The 21,789-nt window shown below is 35.6% G+C and overlaps 1 protein-coding gene across 3 annotated transcripts in view; it reads left to right on the top strand.

The window, feature by feature from the left end:
• SLF1 (SMC5-SMC6 complex localization factor 1) overlaps window positions 1-21,789 on the top strand; it is an 84,312-nt gene that overhangs the window by 52,495 nt on the left and 10,028 nt on the right. For all 3 annotated transcript variants that reach the window (XM_072791273.1, XM_072791282.1, XM_072791292.1), the window contains 2 exons: window positions 178-343; window positions 5,944-6,091. In XM_072791273.1, coding sequence (XP_072647374.1) covers window positions 178-343; window positions 5,944-6,091 — 314 coding nt within the window. The remainder of the gene's footprint in view (window positions 1-177; window positions 344-5,943; window positions 6,092-21,789) is intronic.

The following is a 21,789-nucleotide window of genomic DNA, read 5'->3' as shown; positions in this document are numbered from 1 at the left end:
TGTGGCCATTGTTTATATTTTCTTTTTTTAACTGTAAGTTATAATCTTTATATATGATGCCTTTTCTATATCTAGAAACCACTGGATCTTTTTGTATTATGGCAAGAAGTATTATGCCTAACAACAATAGTGACCAAGTTGGCATTAAAGATATACTTTGATTCATATTTTCATTAGGTTGTATGACTGGTCAGATTCTCAGAGTCTGAAAATAACAGGAAAGGCAATTCTTCTTGAAATCTTTTGGTCAGGAAATGAGGCCTCTGGGCTTTTGACCAAACCAGTAAATATGCTTTTGGAGTGGACTATATATTCTCACAAGGAAAAATGCAAGTCTAATGATGTAAGTAGAATTGATTTGTAAATGAATAATGGCCTGTTCTGCCTCTTTTGTCTTTATTCTTTGAACAATTTGAATAAAACTAAAATCTAACCAAATGTATCATTGTTTTCTATTTAGTTTATTTAGTTTTATTGTAAAAGACGCTTAGAAGCTGGTTTCTTCATCATCACACATTTCAGTGTAGTAGCTGGGGACAGTTATTTGATCATTAGTGCTAAGAAGTCTGTATTCACTTATTCTAGATTTTTTTTTTTAATTTTGTGTGTTTCAATTCTTAAGGAACCTATTTTAAAAGGTTTTTAAAATTGATTTTATGCAGGATTTTTTGTGTACAAAGTTCTTGTTTTTAAAAATACCTTATGGAAGTACAAGGCTATAAAATGCATGTATTTTTATATCGCTTACTAGGCCTTGGGCTATAACATTTATACTCCTTTTCCTCTAGGCTCCAAAAACCATGCTTCTGTATCTCAACTCTTTCTTTGGGGTCAGCAGATGTCCATAGGGCAAAGTCCACTAGTTTTGAGTGCCTGTTTGGCTTTTTACCTTCTTCCCAGATCTTGATTTAGCGATTCTTTATAACTTTCCAGAAGTTGTGTTTTACATAACAAGTTATCTTTGGGAAGATGTTTTACATATCTTATTCAACATTTTCAGTTTTCTTCTATAAGGTCATTGATTTGAATTACTTAGGCCTCCATTACCAGAAACAGAAGTCCTTAATGGTTTTTAAAAATTCTGTTAGAGGGGTGTCTGAGTCTTATAAAAAGAAATTTCTTTTGAGGGCCCTATGTTTTTTTAATTGGGCATTAAAAAAGGAGAATTATTTCTGTGTATAGCTACTCTTTGTGATCAAGTAGTTGAATTAGTGGCAGGAACCAAGTGAGTAGCCATTTTCTCATACATGTGTCTTGTTGAAAAAGAAATAAGGTTATACACATAGAATTCGAAAATATTCATCATAAATAGAACTATCTATACTTCCTTGCCAGTTGAGTTTAATACTTGTGTAATACTTCTAAGATAAAACTGATAACATTCTCATTAATTAACATGTCTTTGTATATACTTTTTAAAAAATATTTATTCATGAGAGACAGAGAGAGGCAGGCAGAGACATAGGCAGAGAAAGAAGCAGGCTTCATGCAGGGAGCCCGACATGGGACTTGATCCTAGGTCTCCAGGATCATGCCCTGGGCCGAAGGCAGGCGCTCAACTGCTGAGCCACCCAGGCGTCCCTGTATATACTTTATAGACCATAGAATCATTGGGGATAGAAAATATGTTCTCATTATGGAGCATTTGTTTTTTATCCATTTGATTTTATAAATTAAATTGCTTATTTGTAGCTGAAAACATTCACAAAACTGGTATCTTCACCGTTGTACTAAATCACCAAAGGACTATCAAAAATAAGAATTTACTCAGGAGATACTGATGTTTATAAAAACAGATTTATCCATGTTTAACTCGAAGACTTTTGTTCAAATTTATAAATAAACATATTTGGTGAATCAGTCTGCAATAAATTATAGCTTCAGTCGAAATATTAGAACCAGCTTTAAACTTAGCAAATCATGTTTTATTTAACATTTGAATTGTGTAAATTCATAAAAATTGTTTTGTGTGTGTTACCTTATCTGCTAGAATTATTCTTGTACCTAATTAAATCTTTTTGGCAGTTTCCAATTTCAAGAATTCCATGCATGTTCACAGACATCATTTTCTGTACTGTAAAGCATTTGTTTCTTGATTTGCTGAGTTGAAGCATTCAATTTAAGTCATTAGCTAAACAGAAGTCCTCAGTTTATGCTAATATTGTTTTGTCATAATGTCAATCAGCAAGCATTGCAGAGTGACACAAAGGCAGTGAATTTCATTGTCATTAATCTGAGAGAGCTTTGGGCTTTCCTTGGCAAAGAGCAGAGGTGAGCTGTGTCAAGGTTATGAAGGAGGTACAAATTTTGCAAAGCGTGGTGGTTAGTCCTACTTTTCTTTGCGATGTCCTTAAGTGCTATTTAATGATAACCCTACAATTGTAGGTAGAAATGGAAGCTACTTTGTATTTAAAGACAGGGAAATTGAGGCTAAAGAGTGTAACTAACTTGTTCAAGATATCACAGCCTGTTAGGGTAAAGCGCTGTGTAGAGGCCATCTCAACTGCGGTTTACTTTTTCTTGTTTCAAATGCCAGTGTTTTAAACTGCTAGAGCACATTATGTGTATTATGTTTGCATCTTTCTGACATTGCATAAAGCCCTAACCTGAGAGTCAGAAGGCCAAGATGGTAGTTTGTTCTTGATTATATACTAGTCAATTTTTTGGAAGATCACCACATTTATTAAATGGAGGTTATTTGTATTGGCAGATAATAGAGAACTCTATGAACAAAATGTCTGATAATAGACTTTAACACAGTAGGAAGGTGTTCTTACGTAAATATGTGTCATGTGCAACTCATGTCTTTCATTTCTTTGTTAATTCTCAAGGTTTTCTGTTCTTTCCACTTGAGCAAACTTCTCAGTATTCCAGAAAGCTTTCCTCTCTTTATGGTTTTTCTGCCATATTCTCACTAATCTAATTCTAAATTGTATATCTCCACTATGCTAGAAATAGTAGCATTATTTATACACTGTTAAAGTTGCAGTAAGTACAATCCATAGCGCGATGTCTTGGCCCTATGGTTATAGTGAGTGTCATAGAGAAGAATATATTATAAAAGGATCTAAGAACCTGATTTGAAAGTATTTTTTTTTTAAGATTTTATTTATTAATTTGACAGCACAAGCAGGGCCAGTGGCAGAGGGAGAGGGAGAAACAGGCTCTCTGCTGAGCAGGGAGCCCGATGTGAGTCTTGATCCCAGGACCCTGGGATCATGACCTGAGCTCATGGCAGATTTTTAACTAACTGTGTCACCAAGGTGCCCTTGAAAAGTGTCTTTTTATATAACAGTTTACTTTTCTGAATATGTGGTAGTATGGATATTTAGCTAATGTCACACAGATAAGAATAATTTTGACAGTTCCTTTTCATGTTAAAGAAACTATAGTCCCTCCTTGCAAATACTGCAAGGACCACCTATCCTGTTTAATAGCAGTAATAAGGTAAATTGAGTAATAGGCAATATTGATACTAATTTGTAGTATCAGGTATGTATACATATATTTGTGTGTAAGGAAAGAGAAAGGTACCAACTGGTTGTTTTGTAGTTTGGTTTTGCTTTTTTAGTTGATGAGTGTTGGACTTTGGTTTATATGAGGCTTAGCTCTATGGGCTAAGCTCCTTTTTCCCTATCCAGAGTCTTAGGACCACGGATCTGAAGTGATCCTGATTTACTCTACTCTTGGAATGGGGAATATTTCAAGAAATCAAAATTTACCAGCCTCTTGCTTCCTTCCTGGGTAGGATCGTTGCTGATATTCAGATATACATGTTGTTGCAAAGAGCATTCTGTGACATGGATCTTGATAGGATTTATTTTTAGTTTAAATGTAGATTTTCACTCTCCTGTTTTAATTCTCTTGATGAATTTTGAGCCATGAGAAATAAAACTTGGTCGAGTGACTATCTCCATGTTGGCTTTACAAAGTAAGAACTTGGCTCCCTGCAAACCGCTTTGATAACTGGCTAAGACTCCATGCATAAGGGAGTGAGTTCTGGTCAGTTTATGGCTTAGACCCTATCAGGGTACTAGGGGGAGGAGTTGGTATCTTCCCAGCCAGCTGATAGAGCCAGTCCTGGCTGCTGGTGCTTCCCAAGTCATACAGCTGCATCTGTAAGACTTAAGCCCAGCTATTTAATCAAGGTGGGAGAGAGGGTGGTGCTGATGCCCATTTATGAATCCTGACCTGGAAGATTCAGGCTGTGGTCAAGGTTCTGTATCTTGGCTCCTGGTGATATTAGAGGAAAGGCAGTGCTTCCCTAAGCATGCAGCTTAAAATCTCCTCAGCCCCATTCTTCATAGTCCCTCTTTCAAAATCTAGTATCCAGCCTGGCTTAATGCAGTGAATTCCACACAGTGTGATAGAGCAGCGGGGAACTTGCACACCTACCTAAGCATCTTGCCTCTGGGTTTTTCCTTGGTAAAAACTTTCAGCAAGCCTAATCCATGGGCTGCTTAACCATTTACCCTTGTTTGGACAGCAAGCCAGGACTAGAACTTAAGTTTTGAAATCACTTAACTAGGGCATCCCTGGGTGGCTCAGTGGTTTGGCACCTACCTTTGGCCCAGGTCGTGATCTTGGAATCCTGGGATCAAGTCCCACGTCGGGCTCCCTGCATGGAGCCTGCTTCTGCCTCTCCCTGTGTCTCTGTCTCTCTGTCTCTGTCTCTCTCTCTCTCTGTCTAAAAATCACTTAACTAATAACTTCTTATAATGAATCCATGATGCCCTTATGAAATATTGTATAACATAAGAACCTTGTCTGCTGAGGGCAGGAGAAATAAATCCAGTAGTCACTAATGGGTAGAGATTTCTCTGTCCCTAATCCTACATTAGGCATAATATAGTTGCAGACTTAGCACTCAGAATCTATTCGGATGCAATATTTATTAAAATCTTTTCACGTGTTTTCTAACTAACTGTTAATTTGATGATTTTTTTTTCACACAGAACAAATAACCAAAAATAAAGGAATTTCAACTACTTTTAATGTCTTTGTGAAAAAGTGTTAATATTTAAATCAAAGGTGTCTAAAAATTATTTTTGTACCTCTTCACCTTCATAGTTTATGGATTAGAAAGATATTTTTCCATATTAGGGTCAGGCACACTTACTGTAATTAAAAATTTGTAAAAAATAAATAAATAAATAAATAAATAAATAAATAAATAAATAAATAAATAAATAAATAATTTGTATGCTTGCTATATTTTTATAGGAATTTAATAATGCTTATTATAGAGTGATGATAGAGAACAGTATTCATTCTTTAAAATACATCCTTATACATTTCTAAGGTAATGACATTTGATACAATTTAATTGGAATTTGATCCAATCTGTTTCTTCATTTATAACAGAAAGGACAATCATATTTGTGAAAGTTTTTATTCATTGTGTTTTTTAAGTCTTTTTCTGGAATATGCCATTCGGATAAACATAGTCAATTTTATATATATATATATAAATTTATTAATCTATTTTATATATATATATAAACACCAGGAGTGGCTAAGTATCTTTTTTTATAATCCTGTATTCCTGTTAACAGAAATCCACAGACACCAACAGACGCCAGATACTTCCTCATTGTTCTGTTGGAATTACTGCCATACTAAAGCACTTGACACTATTGAATGTTATTTAGAAGTTTATTATAAGCTATCTGTATATAAGTCCTGGAGATTTTGTTTTATAAACTGTTTATGTCTTGTGTCTATAAGGATATAGATATGGACAGGAGGAGGAAGGAGAAGAAAAGGAAAGAGAAGCAGAGAATGAAGAGAGCTTGCCAGGGTTTCAGGAATACTTTTTAGTATGAACATACCCTGTGTTTTTAAATAGCTAAGTTTTGCCTCAACAAGTATTAAAAATAAACACTGATAAAGAAATACATATTTTAATATGTTTTACTAATATTTTTCCCATTGTAATATTAGGTCTTCAAACATGAATTAGCTTATTTACTGACTGGAATTCTTGGAGCAGCAATAGATTATTGGATCTTCCTTGGTCTTAAAAAGGGTAAAAATGTGATGCGACATATGTCTGATGACTTGGGAAGTTATGTTTCCCTTTCGTGTGATGGTAAGTGTATCTGTATTATGTTTCTCTTAGACCTATTGTGTGATTTTTCCTTTAGGCAGTCTGTAATATTTAACATATATCCGCATGAAACGTTTGAAAAAAAAAATCCATATACACTCAAGTGTGTAGGTATATATATACACACAGACACACGTACAAGTTGATATATGAATGAACATGCACACACATAACAGACAGTATAAAGAAGGTAAAAAGTACTCCTAATGGATGCAAACAGATAAACACTTAACTTTTTCATCTTTTTCTTTTAGTAATTTCTAAGTATTTTTACATAGTCGAACTCATGTCTTTTGTATTCTTGTTTTCCTCTGTTACATGAGTCTTCACCCCCCCATACACATCATTTATTATTCAAAATATTATTTTGATGATTTCATAAAATTTGAATGTTAAAGTATAGAAAATTGTACCTGGAAATAAATTATTGTATATATACATATAATATTATTGTTTTCCTTAATCATATAATTAAAAATTTTAAGTAAACTACCCTATGCAAGTAAACATTTGTCTGTTTTGGTTTTTTTTCCATTAACTAGACAAATTTAAATCATTTTAATTTTATTCTCTTTTCATTGAAGAAATAGGGTTTTTTATGTATGGTGTTTTGGAATTTTACATAGTAACTATTTTTAGTCCCTTTAATACTTCTAATGGTTCAAGTTAAGTAGAAAGCATTATCTTATTATATGTGCTATATGAACAGTTCTCAGGTCTCTTCCTGCATAAATACTTAAAATGAAATTCATTGACTCAGAATACTATGTTATAAAGCCACTTGCATTACTTTGGGTTATATTGCTACTTAAAACACTTGCCCTGTGTACCTGTTGCTGTATAATTTTTCTTATAAAAAGCTGCTACTGATTCTTTCCCACTGAGTCTGGTGATCTAGCAAATGAACATGAATGAAGCAAAAAGAAATAACTTACATAAAATTTTCTCACTCTTTCTTTTTCCCCCATCATCTATTCTGATTTTAAATTTTTCTCTAAAATAAGTGGGATGAGGAATATCACTTAAGCGATGTGATAACAGAACTCATTTTCACATGCTCACCTTATATAAAAGGTTCTACTGAACTCTTGGTTTCCAGAGTGAAGGAGGCTTCCAAAAGAACTGAGGTACATTCCTGAACTTTAAAGTCAGTGTAGAGAACTTTGAATCTTTTTCTCTTTCTCTTTTGTACCCTAACTTCCTAAAGTGAACATATTGTTTAAAACAAGTGAGTTTTTTGTGGCCCTCCAATAAAAAAAGTTCATTTTTATATTCTTTAAAAATTTTAGACTGCCAAATACTCCTTTTTGTTACACATGTGTTTCAGTGCATTAGGTTTTATGTAAAAGAAAAAGTTCTTGAATATACTGTCAATCACTTTAATACTTTAAAGAGAGATTCTAGAATAGGAATCCAGGATTAAAACTGGGTTCAGGATTTATTCGATGATGCCCTCGGCAAAGAGATCTCTTTTTATACTACTGAAGTTAGAAGATTTTTATCTAAAGCATTTTAACTTTTTTTTTTTTTCTCATTGAGCTGAGGGGTGATTACTGTTCCTTTTGTGGAGTAGCTGTCCTTTGTTGGATGACTCTTTAACATTTCTTAGCTCAAATTCAATTTTCCTTTAGAATCTTTCATTATTTCTTTCACACCATTCATACTAGGTAGTTCTTTTGTTGTTTTAGAAAAAGCAAATTTCTTGTCATCATTTGCTAGCATCAGAATTAAACATTCAGCTGAAAGGATTCCCCTGTTTTTATCCCATAATGAAACTTCCTTGAGTTAGGGGACCCAAGACAGGATTAGCAGTGGCTTTAGAGACTTTAATGACTTTAGAGTAGGTATAGTTTTATGTGTTGTTTCTGGTATGTGTTGGTTCCCTTTGGGAAATACAATTTATCTTATTGTTTAGCCAAACGTAGCAAATAAGAGCCTGTACTAATAGGGTTTCACTATATATAAAACATCAGCTTCAATGGTTGCTTCTCTTGTATTCTGAATTTCCCATTATTAAAGAAAGGTACTGTTATCCACCGTTATTTCTACCTTTCACATGACAAGTTTAAACCCGGCAAGTTTTAGCCTGTGACTGACTTAAGCTAAATCTAGACCTGATGTTACCATTACAATCCTTATGATGTACCTTGTTTCTCCAGATACGTTTGATAACTATTACTTAAAACTCTGGTTGAGATTTAAACGATATCCATGTTTGAAATTATTTTTTACCCTTCTCAAAGCCCACATAATTGGTTCCTTAGATCTCTTAATTTTATTACAGATAGACAGTTTTTAAAATTTAACTTAACTAAAAGACAACCTACAGAATGGTTGCAAATGACATATAAGATAAAGGTTTAGTATCCAAGATCTATAAAGAACTTATTAAACTCAACACCCAAAAAACAAACAATCCAATCATGAAATGGGCAAAAGACATGAACAGAAATTTCACCAAAGAAGACATACACATGACCAACAAGCAAATGAGAAAATATTCTTCATCACTTGCCATCAGGGAAATACAAATCAAAACCACAATGAGATACCACCTCTCACCAGTGAGAAGGGTGAAAATTAACAAGATAGGAAAAAGCAAATGTTGGAGAGAATGTGGAGAAGAGGGAACCCTTTTGCACTATTGGTGGGAATGCAAACTGGTACAGCCACTCTGGAAAACAGTGTGGAGGTTCCTCAAGAAGTTAAAAATAGAGCTACCCTGGGATCGCTGGGTGGCTCAGTGGTTTAGCGCCTGCCTTTAGCCCAGGGCATGATCCTGTAGTCCCAGGATCGAGTCCTGCATCAGGCTCCCTGTATGGAGGCTGCTACTCCCTCTGCATGTGTCTCTGCCTTTCTCTCTCTCTGTGTCTCATGAATATACAAATAAAATCTTAAAAAGAAAAAAAAATAGAGCTACCCTATGACCAAGCAATTGAACTACTGGGTATTTGCCCCAAAGATACTGATGTAGTAAAACTCCAAGACATCTGTGCCCCAGTGTTTATACCAGCAGTGTCCACAACAACCAAACTGGAGGGAGCCACGATGTCCTGCAACAGATGAATGGATAAAGAAGATGTAGTCTATATACACAATGGAATATTACTCAACCATTACAAAGGACAATTACCCACCATTTGCTTTGACATGGATAGAACTGGGGGGTATTATGCTGAGTGAAGTGAGTCAGTCGGAGAAGGACAGTCACCTTATGATTTCACTCATATGTGGAATGTAAAAAATAGTGAAAAGGATTATAAGGGAAAGGAGGGGAAATGAGTGGGAAAAATTAGAGAGGGTGACAAAACATGAGAGACTCCTAACCCTGGGTAATGAACAAAGGGTAGTGGAAGGGGGAGGTGGACAAGGGTTTGGAGTAACTGGGTGATGGGCACTTGAGGAGGGCACTTGATGGGATGAGTACTGGGTGTTACACTATATGTTGGCAAATTGAACTTCAATTTAAAAAAATAAAAATTTATTTCTAAAATGGTTCGAGTTCCTATCTTCATAGTTTTTTGTTAGTGTGTCTTGATTTTTTTTTTTACCTTTGTCAAGAAACAAATCAGGTGAAGTTTATATTTAAGGGATCAGTAGCTTTTCTACAGCTATTCAGGATTAAAGTGTTTATTGTGGACTTTGTAGAATAATACTTTTATTTGTCAAATGGACAAGGTGTTCTAATATTGTCCTTTTTGTCAGTATGTTGATACTTTGGTGAAGAACCATTTCTTTTTCTCTGTAGATAACCTCCCTCCCCCCATTCCATCTCTCCCCTTTTTTTCCTTTTTTTTTTTCAGTTTTGGTTTTTTTTTTTTAGATTTATTATTTATTTAAGAGAGACAGCGAGAAGAAGGGGAGAGGCAGAAAGAGAGGGAGAGTCTCAAACAGATTCTGCCCCTAGGTGGGTGGCCCAACATGGGGCTCAATCCTACAACCTTGAGATGAGGACCTGAGCTGAAACCAAGAGTTGGTCACTTAACCCACTGAGCCATCCAGGCACCCTTCTTTGCACTATTCTTTAGCTCACTTACTATCTTTTGCTTTTCCTAAGTCACTAGTAAAGATGTTGTAGTTTGGCTGTTATATGACATCCAGTTGAAGGTCCATCTTTCTCGTTTATGGCCAACAGTACATTTTTGTTTTTTCTTAGTGCAAAAATACAAAATTCATATTGTGATACTACTCAGATCTATTAATTTTAGTTTAGTAAAACTGTGTTAGTTTTTGTTTTGTAGAAAATTAAAGCAGAAGATATTTCAGTAGGTAAGTAAAATCCTTTCTCCTTTCTGTCAGATCTCCTGTCCATCAACCAACAGAGATGTCATCCTCTTATTTCTGAACACTTTGAACAGAAAGTTTTCTTATCTCTCTTCCTATATTTTAAGATCAAGCAATCTAAAAGGGTTTGAGGTATTTTTTTTTTTTTATGCCTAATTGAAATTCCTGGTAAATTGGCTTGAACTAGGGGTTGGCAAATTTTTGTGTGTTTGTGGTACCACATAGTAAGTATTGTTGGCTCTACAGGCTCACAGTCTGTCCCAGCAACTCAGCTCTGCATTTGTAGGAAGAGCAGCCATACACAATACATAAATGGACATGGCTGTGTTCCAGTGAAACTTTATTTATAAAGATAGACAGCAAGACAATGTTTCCTAATTTCTAACTTAAATTTCTCCTGTTTTTAGTGGGAAGAAAACATCTCATCACAATCTATTGTTTTTTTGATATCTTCAGAGAACCTTAATAAAACTTCCTTTGCCCTTCTCAGGCTACATCTTTATTTTTTCCTGATAGTTTTTCCAAACCTTTATTCACTTTTGTTTTTAAATCTTTAATCCCTCTGCATGCTTTAGACCTCTTCCATCAATATATTTTTATAATTTTACTAAGTATCTCATCAAAATTTTTCCATTCTCTTCATATATTCATCAGTTTTTTATTGCCACTCTACCATGCATTGATCTAAATGCCATGTATAGTGGAGGGTGGAAACAAAACATGGTCCTTAATTTTTTGGAGCTTTTGGTGAAAGAAACAGACTACAATTAGATTAATACAAATACATCATTTTAAAATGCTAAGTGCTTCAAATAAGAAAAACTAGCTGTTGAGAGAAGTGAACTTACTCCTCACATCAGATATTCATGGAAAGCAGTACCTAAAGGATAAGTAGGGGTTTCACGGAATCGGAATTGTCTCCCATTAGAAAATAAATACAACATTTATACTAAAACCGAGATAGGAAGAAGTGAAGCCTGTTTGAAAATTTTTTAAAAGATTTTATTTATTTATGACACACAGGCAGAGACACAGGCAGAGGGAGAAGCATGATAGCTGGCTGCTGACAAGATGCAAGAAGAGTGAATAAAGGCAAAGAAAGTAGAGATCAAAGCCATGTTGAAGAGTCTGAAGCCATTTTATTTAATAAGGGAGTGGCATGATGTGATAACTTTTTGAAAAAGATGATCTAGGCTTAGTGCTCTAGAGTTACTGCTATCTACCAGTCATTTATTCACACTCCTTTATCTTTCAAATACTGTTTGTTCTCTGTTAAGTCTGTGAGGGACACAAAAATGATCTTGCCCTTAAAAGTCTTACGGTCCAGTGGCTTAGTTTCTTGTGTTCTGTTGTTAATGTCTTTATTTATTATTCCCTTTAAATGTGTTACTAATCATGTGAAGATCTGTTCTAGTTAGTGTTTTCTATCTTTTTCAAAGCTATCAAGTGCACTTTCTGGATGAATAAAATTTGGATCATCTTTGAACTGTACAGTGCAGGTTATTTCTGCTTTGTTTTTGCCTCTGCTTAGAAGTGATACGTTAAGAGATCAATTGGTTGTAGTAAATCCTGTGATGATAAGCTTTTTTTAAAAATCTGTAACTAGAGATTTGATATTCTAAAGAATTCTTTCAGAATAGAAAAATGATTTGCAAACCATGTTATCAGATGAGGGGTTAATATTCAAAATATATAAGGAACTAACAAAACTTTTAATGGCAGACAAGCAATCTATTAAAATTTGGGCAGAAGAACTAAAGAGACATTTTTCCAGAAAAGACCTCAAAATGGCCAACGGATGTGTGAAAAGATGCTCGGTATCACTAATCAAGAGATGCAAATCAAAACAAGATTGAGATAACACCTTACACCAGTCAGAATGGATATCATCAAGAAGACAAGTGCTGCCAAGAACGTGTTAAAAAAAGAAAAAAAAAAAGGAAACCTTTATATACTGTTAGTGGGAGTGTAGAGTAGTCCAAATATCATGGACAATAATATGGAGGTTCTTCAAATTAAAACTGACCTACTACACAATTCAGCAGCAACGTCTTTGGGTTTATACCCAAAGGAAATGAAAACAGGATTTCGATGAGGTTACGCATGCCCATGTTTGTCATAGCGTGATTCACAACAGCCAAGATAGGGAAGAACACAAATGCCCATGATTAGATGAATGGATGAAAAAGATGTGGTGTACATATACCATGGAGTATTATTTAGCCATGATAAAGGATACCCTGCCATTCAAAGCAACATGGCTGGACCTTGAGTGCATTACATTAAGCGAGAAGTCACACAGAGAAAGACAAGTACTATATGGTATTACTTGTGGAATCTTAAAAAATCAAATCTGTAAAAACCATAAAACCCAGTAAAATTGATGTGATCTAACATTGGGGTCCTGGACCAAACAGTCAAGAAAGAATTCTTGAGACCTCTTTGGTGCAAAAAAAGGTAGTTTTATTAAAGCACAGGGACAGTACCTGTGGGCAGAAGAAGCTGCCCTGGGATTGTGAGAAGTAACTGATCATATACTTTTAAGTTGGGGGGGGCGAGGTGTAAGTCTCTAAGGAATTTGGAAGCAAGGTTGGTAGGATATTGAGGGGCTAGCTGGTTTTAAGTAGAGGTGATTTACTACAGTATAGTAAAACCTTAGGAGACCCATCAGATGTTTATCTGTGGGCCATATGTTTAGAGGATCATTGTTACAGTACTATAATGATGCTATATAGTATTACTTCAGTGGTAATCACGTTACAATATATAAATGTATCAAAGTGACAGGCTGTACACCTTAAATTTATAAAATATAATGTTGATTAAAATCTTATGATCATTCTTCAGTTTACTGCTTGCACAGTTTGAATAATACTTACAGTCTATAGGTTGTGAGTAGTCAGTTGTAACAAAAGGTTGTAAATAACTCCTGTTTTCTAGTTGTTATAAATTGCATCGCAGTTGAGGCCATTTTGGAAAGGATTTTAATTCATCAACCTCCTGTATGTATGGGGCTAGGTGGATCTACTTAACAGCTTTGTGTAGCCATTTGCCTATATAGCAAAATGTGCCTCAGGGCAAGAACTTCAGGTCTTTTAGCAAGGCAGAGTTACTAGCTTAGCCTGGGCACTTTTTATATTTTGGGCTGAATAATTCTTTGTTGTTGGGGACTATCTCCGTGAACTGTGAATTGTAGGGCGTTTAGTAGTATCTGTGGCTTTTGACCACTGGATGCCAATAATGCCTCCCACCGTAGTTGTGACAACCAAATATTGCCAAATGTTCCCTGGGGGAAAATTCTCTACCCACTTAGTCATTCTTTATCACTCCCCATTCCCCCTTTACCACCCTCCCCTAACTGAACAAATCAGTTAAGAACTGCAGGAATACCATCGCTTAGCTTTTTGGTAAGACATCTGAGCAAGAAAGGACTTTAATTGGTTGCCTGGAATCTTTTCACCCTAAAGAAATTCAGCCCCTGAGTACAGAGGTCAAGTTTTATACTTTATATTAATACTTAGTTTATCATTCTGTTCAATTTTTAAAATGCATTTAACATGTTATGTTTGTTTTGCTAATTTTGCTGATTTTTTCTAGTTATTTTTCCAGTGTTAGTAGTGAAGGGAAACATAATGTGCCACTCCAAAATGTGCCACTCCAAAATGTGCCACCTTAGATTATGAGTGCATGTGGATTGAATCCGTGTGGATTATTTTGAGCTAAAGACAGTTGAGAACCAACAGGCTTTAGGGAAGAGCTTTTTACCTTAACTTCCTATAGAATTTAAGTAACTTCTTCCTGGACCAGGCCTTCTATACAAAGAGTATAGGCTAGGAGTAGTAAACCAGGGCTAGCTTGGCAGTGCCTATTTGTTGAGATTTCTCTATGTGTCTCATTGTTTTTGCATAGCATGACAAACATTTGTTTACCAAACATTTGCTTTTCCCATCTTCCTGTGACATGGCTTCTTTCTCTTTGAATCTCCACTCACTACTCCTCAGTTTCCTTAGCTCGGGATACCATAAAAGCCTCAGTTGAGCCTCAACCGCTTCAGTGTCTTTGAACCTTTTCTGTCTGTGTTGAGGCTCCTGTATGCAAGGAATTTAACTTGTTTTTCTCCTGTTAATCTTTCTCATGTCAATTTAATTAATAGACCAGCCAACAGAATCTAGAAGGGTTAACGGAAAATTTTTCCTCCCCTACAGTTGATCACAGAGAGTAATTTTACTGCTCTCTCTGTGGCTCCTCTGTCTGAGAGATCCTGGGACCATTGACAGAAAGCCAGCAGAAGATCATTCTTACCATGTCAGTGTCCCAGATCTCTGCCTACAGGGTCCAGTGGAAGCAAGAATGTTGGAGTTCTCTTTTTCTTTTTCTAAATTTATATTAGCAGGAGAAAATATTTGTGAAACTAGCTCTTCACATATAGTGACTCTGTTAACGGTCTGTTATGAGTAGCCTTGGTTTTTATTGATCATTTTCCTCCCAGAGATGGTCACTTTTTCTTTGTCTCTCTGTTGTGTTGCTGTAAGTTGGAAAACCATAGGGTATAACACAGGCATAAGCCCTCTAAATCTGCTGTTTTGAGCCGCTGGCTTCACAGACTGGTGAGTTCATGGTTCTCATCAAATAGGTGTCTGTTTTAGACAAACTTTGTTGTGGGTTAACATGCACATAAGGTAAAAGGCTTTTGGAAGCCAAACCTGCAGATTTGGTGGGGATGGGTCAAGCATTTAAAGACTATTAGACTACAATTAGACTATTAGGCTACTGCTCACTACCTAATTCAGTGACTCCTATGTTAGGATAAGTTGGTCCTAGAACAGGTTGGATTGACACTAAGTCATGCACCAATCTCAAGACAATTTCTATGCAATGAGATACTTTGTAAAAATAAAACAAAACCTCGCAATCCCCAACTGAGCCGCACATCCCTATTAAGTAATCTCTGGCTCTGAAAGACCCAAGGCTCAGTTAGTGTACATATAAGAAAAACTAGATGAAGTTTTCCTTTTGTCTTATTCTGTGTCTTGAGAGCTTGGCTTTGTGACCAGTGAAAATATTCTCCCATCGTTTCTGCCAGCTGGTAGGTGCGCATACCAGCATGCATCTTGGTGGCCATTTGAATAGACTGGGGTTCTGAGACATGAGGTCATAAGCAGCACTCTCTTTGTCTGACTGTGCAAGCTGTGAGGGGAGTTTGTCATGAGAGGTCCAGTCCATAAGGGGCTTTAGTCATCTCAACCTTTGTTGTTTTGTTACTGCTAGAAAAGTCCCATTCCAGTAGTGTCTGCCCATTGTGACAGATTAGCGTGTCTGTGACCAGAGACACTATTTTCACTATACCATTTTTACTGTAACAACCTTTGTAGACTCTCTGAGTGATCTTGGATCACAGCGGCTGCATCTTCTGTACCCACTTGTAACAGGGATGTCTCTTGTGTCCATGGTGAAGATGGATTCTAAGTATAGAAAGTTTCCTTTGGGTCTTTCCACAAAAAGACTTACTGGTTTGAGTATAAGATCCCTCTTGTCAATGGCAGGACAATAGATCGTACAGTGCACATCCCATGTAAATAGTGCACATCCCATATAAATTTCCCATCTTAAATTTCAGCCCCATTTCCTCAGCAAATTCCCTTAACTCCCCAAATTCCTGGGCTCCCCCAAAATTCCTTAAACACCCAGCTACCTGAATTAACTTTCCTTTTCCTAAAAATTTTTTCCTAAAAGATTGACCTAGAGCTTTCCAGCCTGATCTGTAAGCCCTAGAGTGTTTTGGTTACTAGTGTAACCTTGCTGAAGGCAAGGAAGTAAATTTAAATAGAAGTGCCTGTGATGGGCAGTGGGATTCCCTTGGCTATTTCTTAAAGTTCCTCCTCCTTCACAGGGCTCTGTAATCAGGCCCTGCCAGCTTCTAGCCTTCCTATACAGTGTCCCTTGAAGATATGTACTGGACCCCTACTGCAAAGAATTCGTGACCCATGAACACCAGCAAATCTTTTACGTGATAAAGCCCTCTTATGTCTACTTTCAGAAGACTTACTAATTTAGAGAACAGAAACATGAGTGGCCATTTACAACCCCACTACAGAGGACCTTGATTAGCTGCAAAAGGGTGTTCTCTCCTTCCATAGTTGTACTGTAGTTAACTGACAAGCCAGGTGGATCTTTGATGAAAAATATACCTCTCTGAGGAGACAGATGACCAGAGTATCTCTTAGACCCTCCTACAAAAGATCAGCAGATGGCCTGAAGGCTGATGTTCAGGGTCTCATAGAAGCAATAATAGAGACTTTTTCTCCTAAGATGAATTGGTGGAAGGTTGAATTGTGCAATCAGAAAGAAGCCCTTTACGTTTTAAAACGCGTTACAGAAACTTTACAGATGTGTATTGCGCTAAACCCTGAATTTGTAGATCTAGAAATCTTTAGGTTTCTATCTTAGTTGGAAATCTTTTCCATCATGTAAGTCCTTATCTTACAGGTCTTTGCCAAACCAGAAATGAAGCCCTAGAAACAATTACCATCCCCAGATCTTCTATATAAATCTTAAAATGCTTGTAGGTATTATAAGAGATTGGGACATTGAAAATAGAAAAGGAAAGAAAAATTTAAATAGCAACCACCCTACATTTCTGCTAATAGGCAAATATGCCCCAAAAGCTCCATCTTTGGAGAAAACTTGGATACTCGCTTCTCTGATGTAAATTTTCTACACCCATATACTCTAAGACCCAAGAGCCATTCTTTGAAATGCAAACTTTTGGGAGAAGTTTTTTGTTTTTTTGTGTTTTTGTTTTTATCAGAAGTAGTCCACAAAGGAACTGTTTGGAAATAAAGCTAATAAAAAAATCTTAAATGTAATTTCCATAAATACTGAAGAGCTTTAGCCATCTGAGCAGGTGAACTTATTCCACTTGTCAAAACAAAATTTGGATCTAACTGCTCTTTTATAAACTAGTGAGTTTTACATTATACCCATCTCCTGGCTAAAATTTTAAAACATAAACTGTTAAGGGTGTTTGCAGGTGTGTGTGTGTGTGTGTATGTGGTAGATGTATAACATTATTCTATCTCCAGATAGTATTGCTAAAATTTTAAAAAGAAGTCTACTTAATTGGCTTAAAGCAAAAAGTCCATATAAATGGACTTTGTCTAATGTCTTATGACGGTTTTCATAGGTAATCTAAATATAATTGTTGAGATTAAGTGCATTAGGTAGATGTAAGTAGGATAGAGTTTTTAGGTGAATTTTTTTCTACATAATTATATTTTATGGCATATGTACTTAAATAGCTTTCCAAATCTCTTTGCTAACTTCTTAAACCCTACAGAGTTTTTCTCAATCAAGTTAAATGGTGGAAATTCATTAAATACCTAGATCATTTCTAAATTGATGAAATACATTACTGTATAAAGGTTTATCTACTTCTGGTTTCCTTTTACAGAGGAACTAAAGATACTTGGTGTGTTGGTAAACTTGTCTTTTGTCACTTTTGCAAGTTTAGTATGAGGAACAATATGCTTTTGGAGATTGTAGAATATATTCAAAATTTACTGGTAATAGCACAATTGTCTAGTTTCTAATTTTCACTGGAAATTAAATTTTCTAAGGGTTAAGGATTTTAATTAATGTATGTAATTAAGACTACTGGAAATAATAGGAAAAATAACTCCACATGCAAGGAAAATAAATTGAGTTTTTGGCTAAGAAAAGGTATGAGGTATGGAGATGTGTTTTTGATAAGGGAGAAATAAATAATTTAGTCTTGATTGTTTCATAATGTGAAAGAGAATTTTACCTTGTGTGGTCAAGTTGGCTAGAATTAAATGAGTTTATTATATTTTTTTAAAGAATAACCTTTGATACCAGTAATGTACTCATGTTTAAGTAAAACAAAATATTTTTTCATCTGCTAAAGTTTTCTTAGAAGATCTGTTTGCTTTTGATAATGTAAAAGGTATTTCTTCACCTTTTAAATAATCAGCCTAGAAAACAAAGATTCTCTGTGTTATCAAAATAATTTCCTTCGTTGTCTTTGTCAAGTCTTTGATTACCTAAGAAAACAGGCTTCTCTATTAAAAGAGCGAAGATTTTGTTTTGTTTTTTTCTCAACTAAATTTCTGTATTTGAGTGCAGTCTTTGTCACTTTCGTTAAATTATTTCGCAGTGGCTTATGATCCTGTTTGACCAAGGATTGTAAAATCTTTTGATATTCTTGACAAACTTCCCAAAATTAAATTCTAAATGAAGTCTTTTTTGACTTTTAATTAAATTTGGGATTTTGCAGATGTCTGGAATATTGTAAAAGAATGTTCTCTCTCCTTGTCATATGAGTGATTCTAAACTAATTAGGTTTAAATCATATGGGAAACACTGTCAAATAAGAAGTAATACTTAAGGCTTCTTTATGTTGTATTTGTATAGGTGTAATGAATGAAGTGTTCCAAAAATAATAGAAAATTCCCAGAAATCTGATATGTCCTGGTATAATGTTATCACTTGTAATTCTAGCTATGGTCTTAAAATGTGTGCCATAGAAATGACTGAATTTTCTTGTTAATTACATTGTAATGAACTCTTAGACCCTTAAGCACAGCCATTTTTAAGTCTGTCATTTATAGAGATTTATTCTACTCTGTTGCCTTTGTGAATACATTTCATACTTCAAATTAATGGAAAGGACTGTGACAAATACTCTAGAATATGTTTCTGATCATTTTAAGATTTTAACATTTACCTGGATATGGATTTGCAGAGCTCTGATGGAGAAACATGGCTTCATAAAACTGCAAATTTAAGATCAAGAATGAATTTTATGGGACTGAATAAACTAATGAGACCGATTATGATTTTTATGAGTTTTTGTTTGAAACATTGCTGGGTCTTTAATGTTAAATTTTTCACTTTCAAGGAAACTTTACAAGTGGGTGAAGTATACCTTTGTAAACAAAGATGAAACTCATACTTTTTCTCCCTACCTGATCTCTCTGGAAGTGAGAAGCTTCTTATTATTCTTATTTTCATGACAGTGTAGTTATTTGCATAAGTTGAATAAGAAACTGTTCTCCTTTAACAGGACACAATTGGAAACATTGGTTGTGTTGCCAAAACTTTGGCTGGAATGTCATATTTGAGAATGTGCATAGAATCAGATATGACCAGACAGCTTTAAGGAACTAAGCCTGATTTCATGGAGCCATTAAATCCCCTTGGAAAAACAGCCTGGTACCTTGCTTTCAGGGTTCCCAGCAGCCTTACCAGGTAAACAAGGTCACTTCCTGGCAGGCTCAGAAACCTGGATGTTTTAGAGACCTCGAGGAAAGAATTTACCCACATCAATAGCATCTATAGGTATAAAGCCTGATGGCAGGACCTTGGCTTGGCTTCCTAGTCTTAAAATCTTCTAAAAGTTCAATCTGAGATGTGCCTGTCTGGCTCACTTGGAAGATTATGCAACTCTTGATCTCCGGTCTTGAGTTCAAGCCCCACGTTGGGTGTAGAGATTATAAAGAAAGATAAACAAAATGCAAATAATAATAATAATAATAATGAAAGTTCAATCAGAGATTCCTTATGAAAAGTTCCAAAAAAGCAAATCTCGAAGAGCCTGTATGGTCAGTAACTATTCTGGCTGCACTTATGTAAATAACCAGACCACATTTACTAAAACAAGACTTGATTTTCGAATGACATAGTTTTATTGTGGTTATAGTTGATTAAATGGAGGTGACTGTAGAGAGAAAAATTGTTTTAGTAATACATGTTTATGGATATCAAATTCTGTTGCAGCTGTTGTCTTTGAGGTTTTGTTTTTTGCCCGTAAACTGGACTAGATCCTAAATTCATCTAGGTCCCTCCAGTATTTGGCTGTAACTGTCCAAACTGACCTTTCTAAATTTTCTCCCACCTTTCTGACTTGGAAACTTTGAGAACTGAAACTGCCCTTTTCTTGAAGCTGTGGAGGCAAAAGCTAGACAACTTGATATAAACTTTAGAGAAACGATCACAGCAGCTCATGCATGGACAGTTTTCATGCTTATTGCTGTGTGGCCACTCAGAAAACTCACCAAAGACCCTGAAACTGCAAACCATGAAAATCTTTCAGTTTGCTACTGCCTGCCCTCATTACATCTGAAGATGTTTTGAGTCAGGCATCTAGAAATCTTGACTGACTGCCTTCACAACTTAGTGATTTAGATTATACTCTACCGCAACTCTTAATATTTGCTATTCTTTTGCTTCCATACAAATAACAGTAAATTCCTGATATTTTGTACAGTGTAGACCTTATTTGGGAGCCCACCATCATCCCTCCCTCCTGAAATGAGTCACAACTTTTCTAATTAAACTGATCACTTCTCAGGGCTAAGATACTCGGTCAGTGAGATGGTGCAGTCTACCAACTCAACTTTTAGAATGTGAGGTAGAACTAAAGGGGAACAGAATATGCTACCCTAGAATCTGCCACTTTGGTATGTGGGTTAGTTTGAGCTGAAGCCAATCAAGAATCAAGAGACTCAGGAAGAACTTTTCATTACTCCCTTAACTGCCTAAAAGAACTTAGATATAGGGACTGGTCCAGAAAGAGCTATCACCAGGGATAACTACACAGCATATACGATATAAGCTAGGGCTAGTTTGGCAAAGCTTGTTCGTTTAGGTTCCTCTCTGTGTTCCATTGTCTCTTCACAGCATGTCATATTTGTTTACCGAACATTTGCTTTTCCCGTCTTTCTAAAAATTGACTTCCTGGGGATCCCTGGATGTCTCAGCAGTTTAGCGTCTGCCTTCAGCCCAGGGCATGGTCCTGGAGTCCCGGGACTGAGTCCCACGTCAGGTTCCCTGCATGGAGTCTGCTTCTACCTCTGCCTGTGTCTCTGCCTGCCTCTCTCTCTCTCTCTCTCTCTCTCATGAATAAATAAGTAAAATATTTAGAATAAATAAATAAATAAATAAAAATTGTCTTCCTTTCCTTTGAAGCCCCAGACCCCACCCCCATTCTCCTTAACTCAGTATGGCTTATAAACCTCAATTACCTATCTTGAACCTCTCACCTCTATGAAGCTCCCATATGAAAATAATCAAAATTTTCTCCCATTAATCTGTCTTAATTTAATTAGTAGACCAGCCAAAAGAACTTAGAAGGCTAAGTGAAAAATTTTTTCTCCCCTACAGTAGTAAATCTGCTGTATTGTATAATATAACTTTTTTCTCCTGTTTTAATTTTAGCTCCTGAATTGTTCTTATTCTTTATATTCCACATTATCATCCATCCTGTTACTTATACAGAGTATCAATGGAGAATTCATAACATCAAATAGATTATTTTACATGGGAAATAGTTATTTTCATTACTTTCAGTTCTTTTGTATATTTTTGCAATTCCATAT

Source organism: Canis lupus, chromosome 2 (assembly GCF_048164855.1).
Source record: "Canis lupus baileyi chromosome 2, mCanLup2.hap1, whole genome shotgun sequence".
Taxonomy (NCBI): Eukaryota; Metazoa; Chordata; class Mammalia; order Carnivora; family Canidae; genus Canis; species Canis lupus.
Note: the sequence above shows the minus strand (reverse complement) of the source record. Positions and strands in the feature narration are given on the sequence as shown.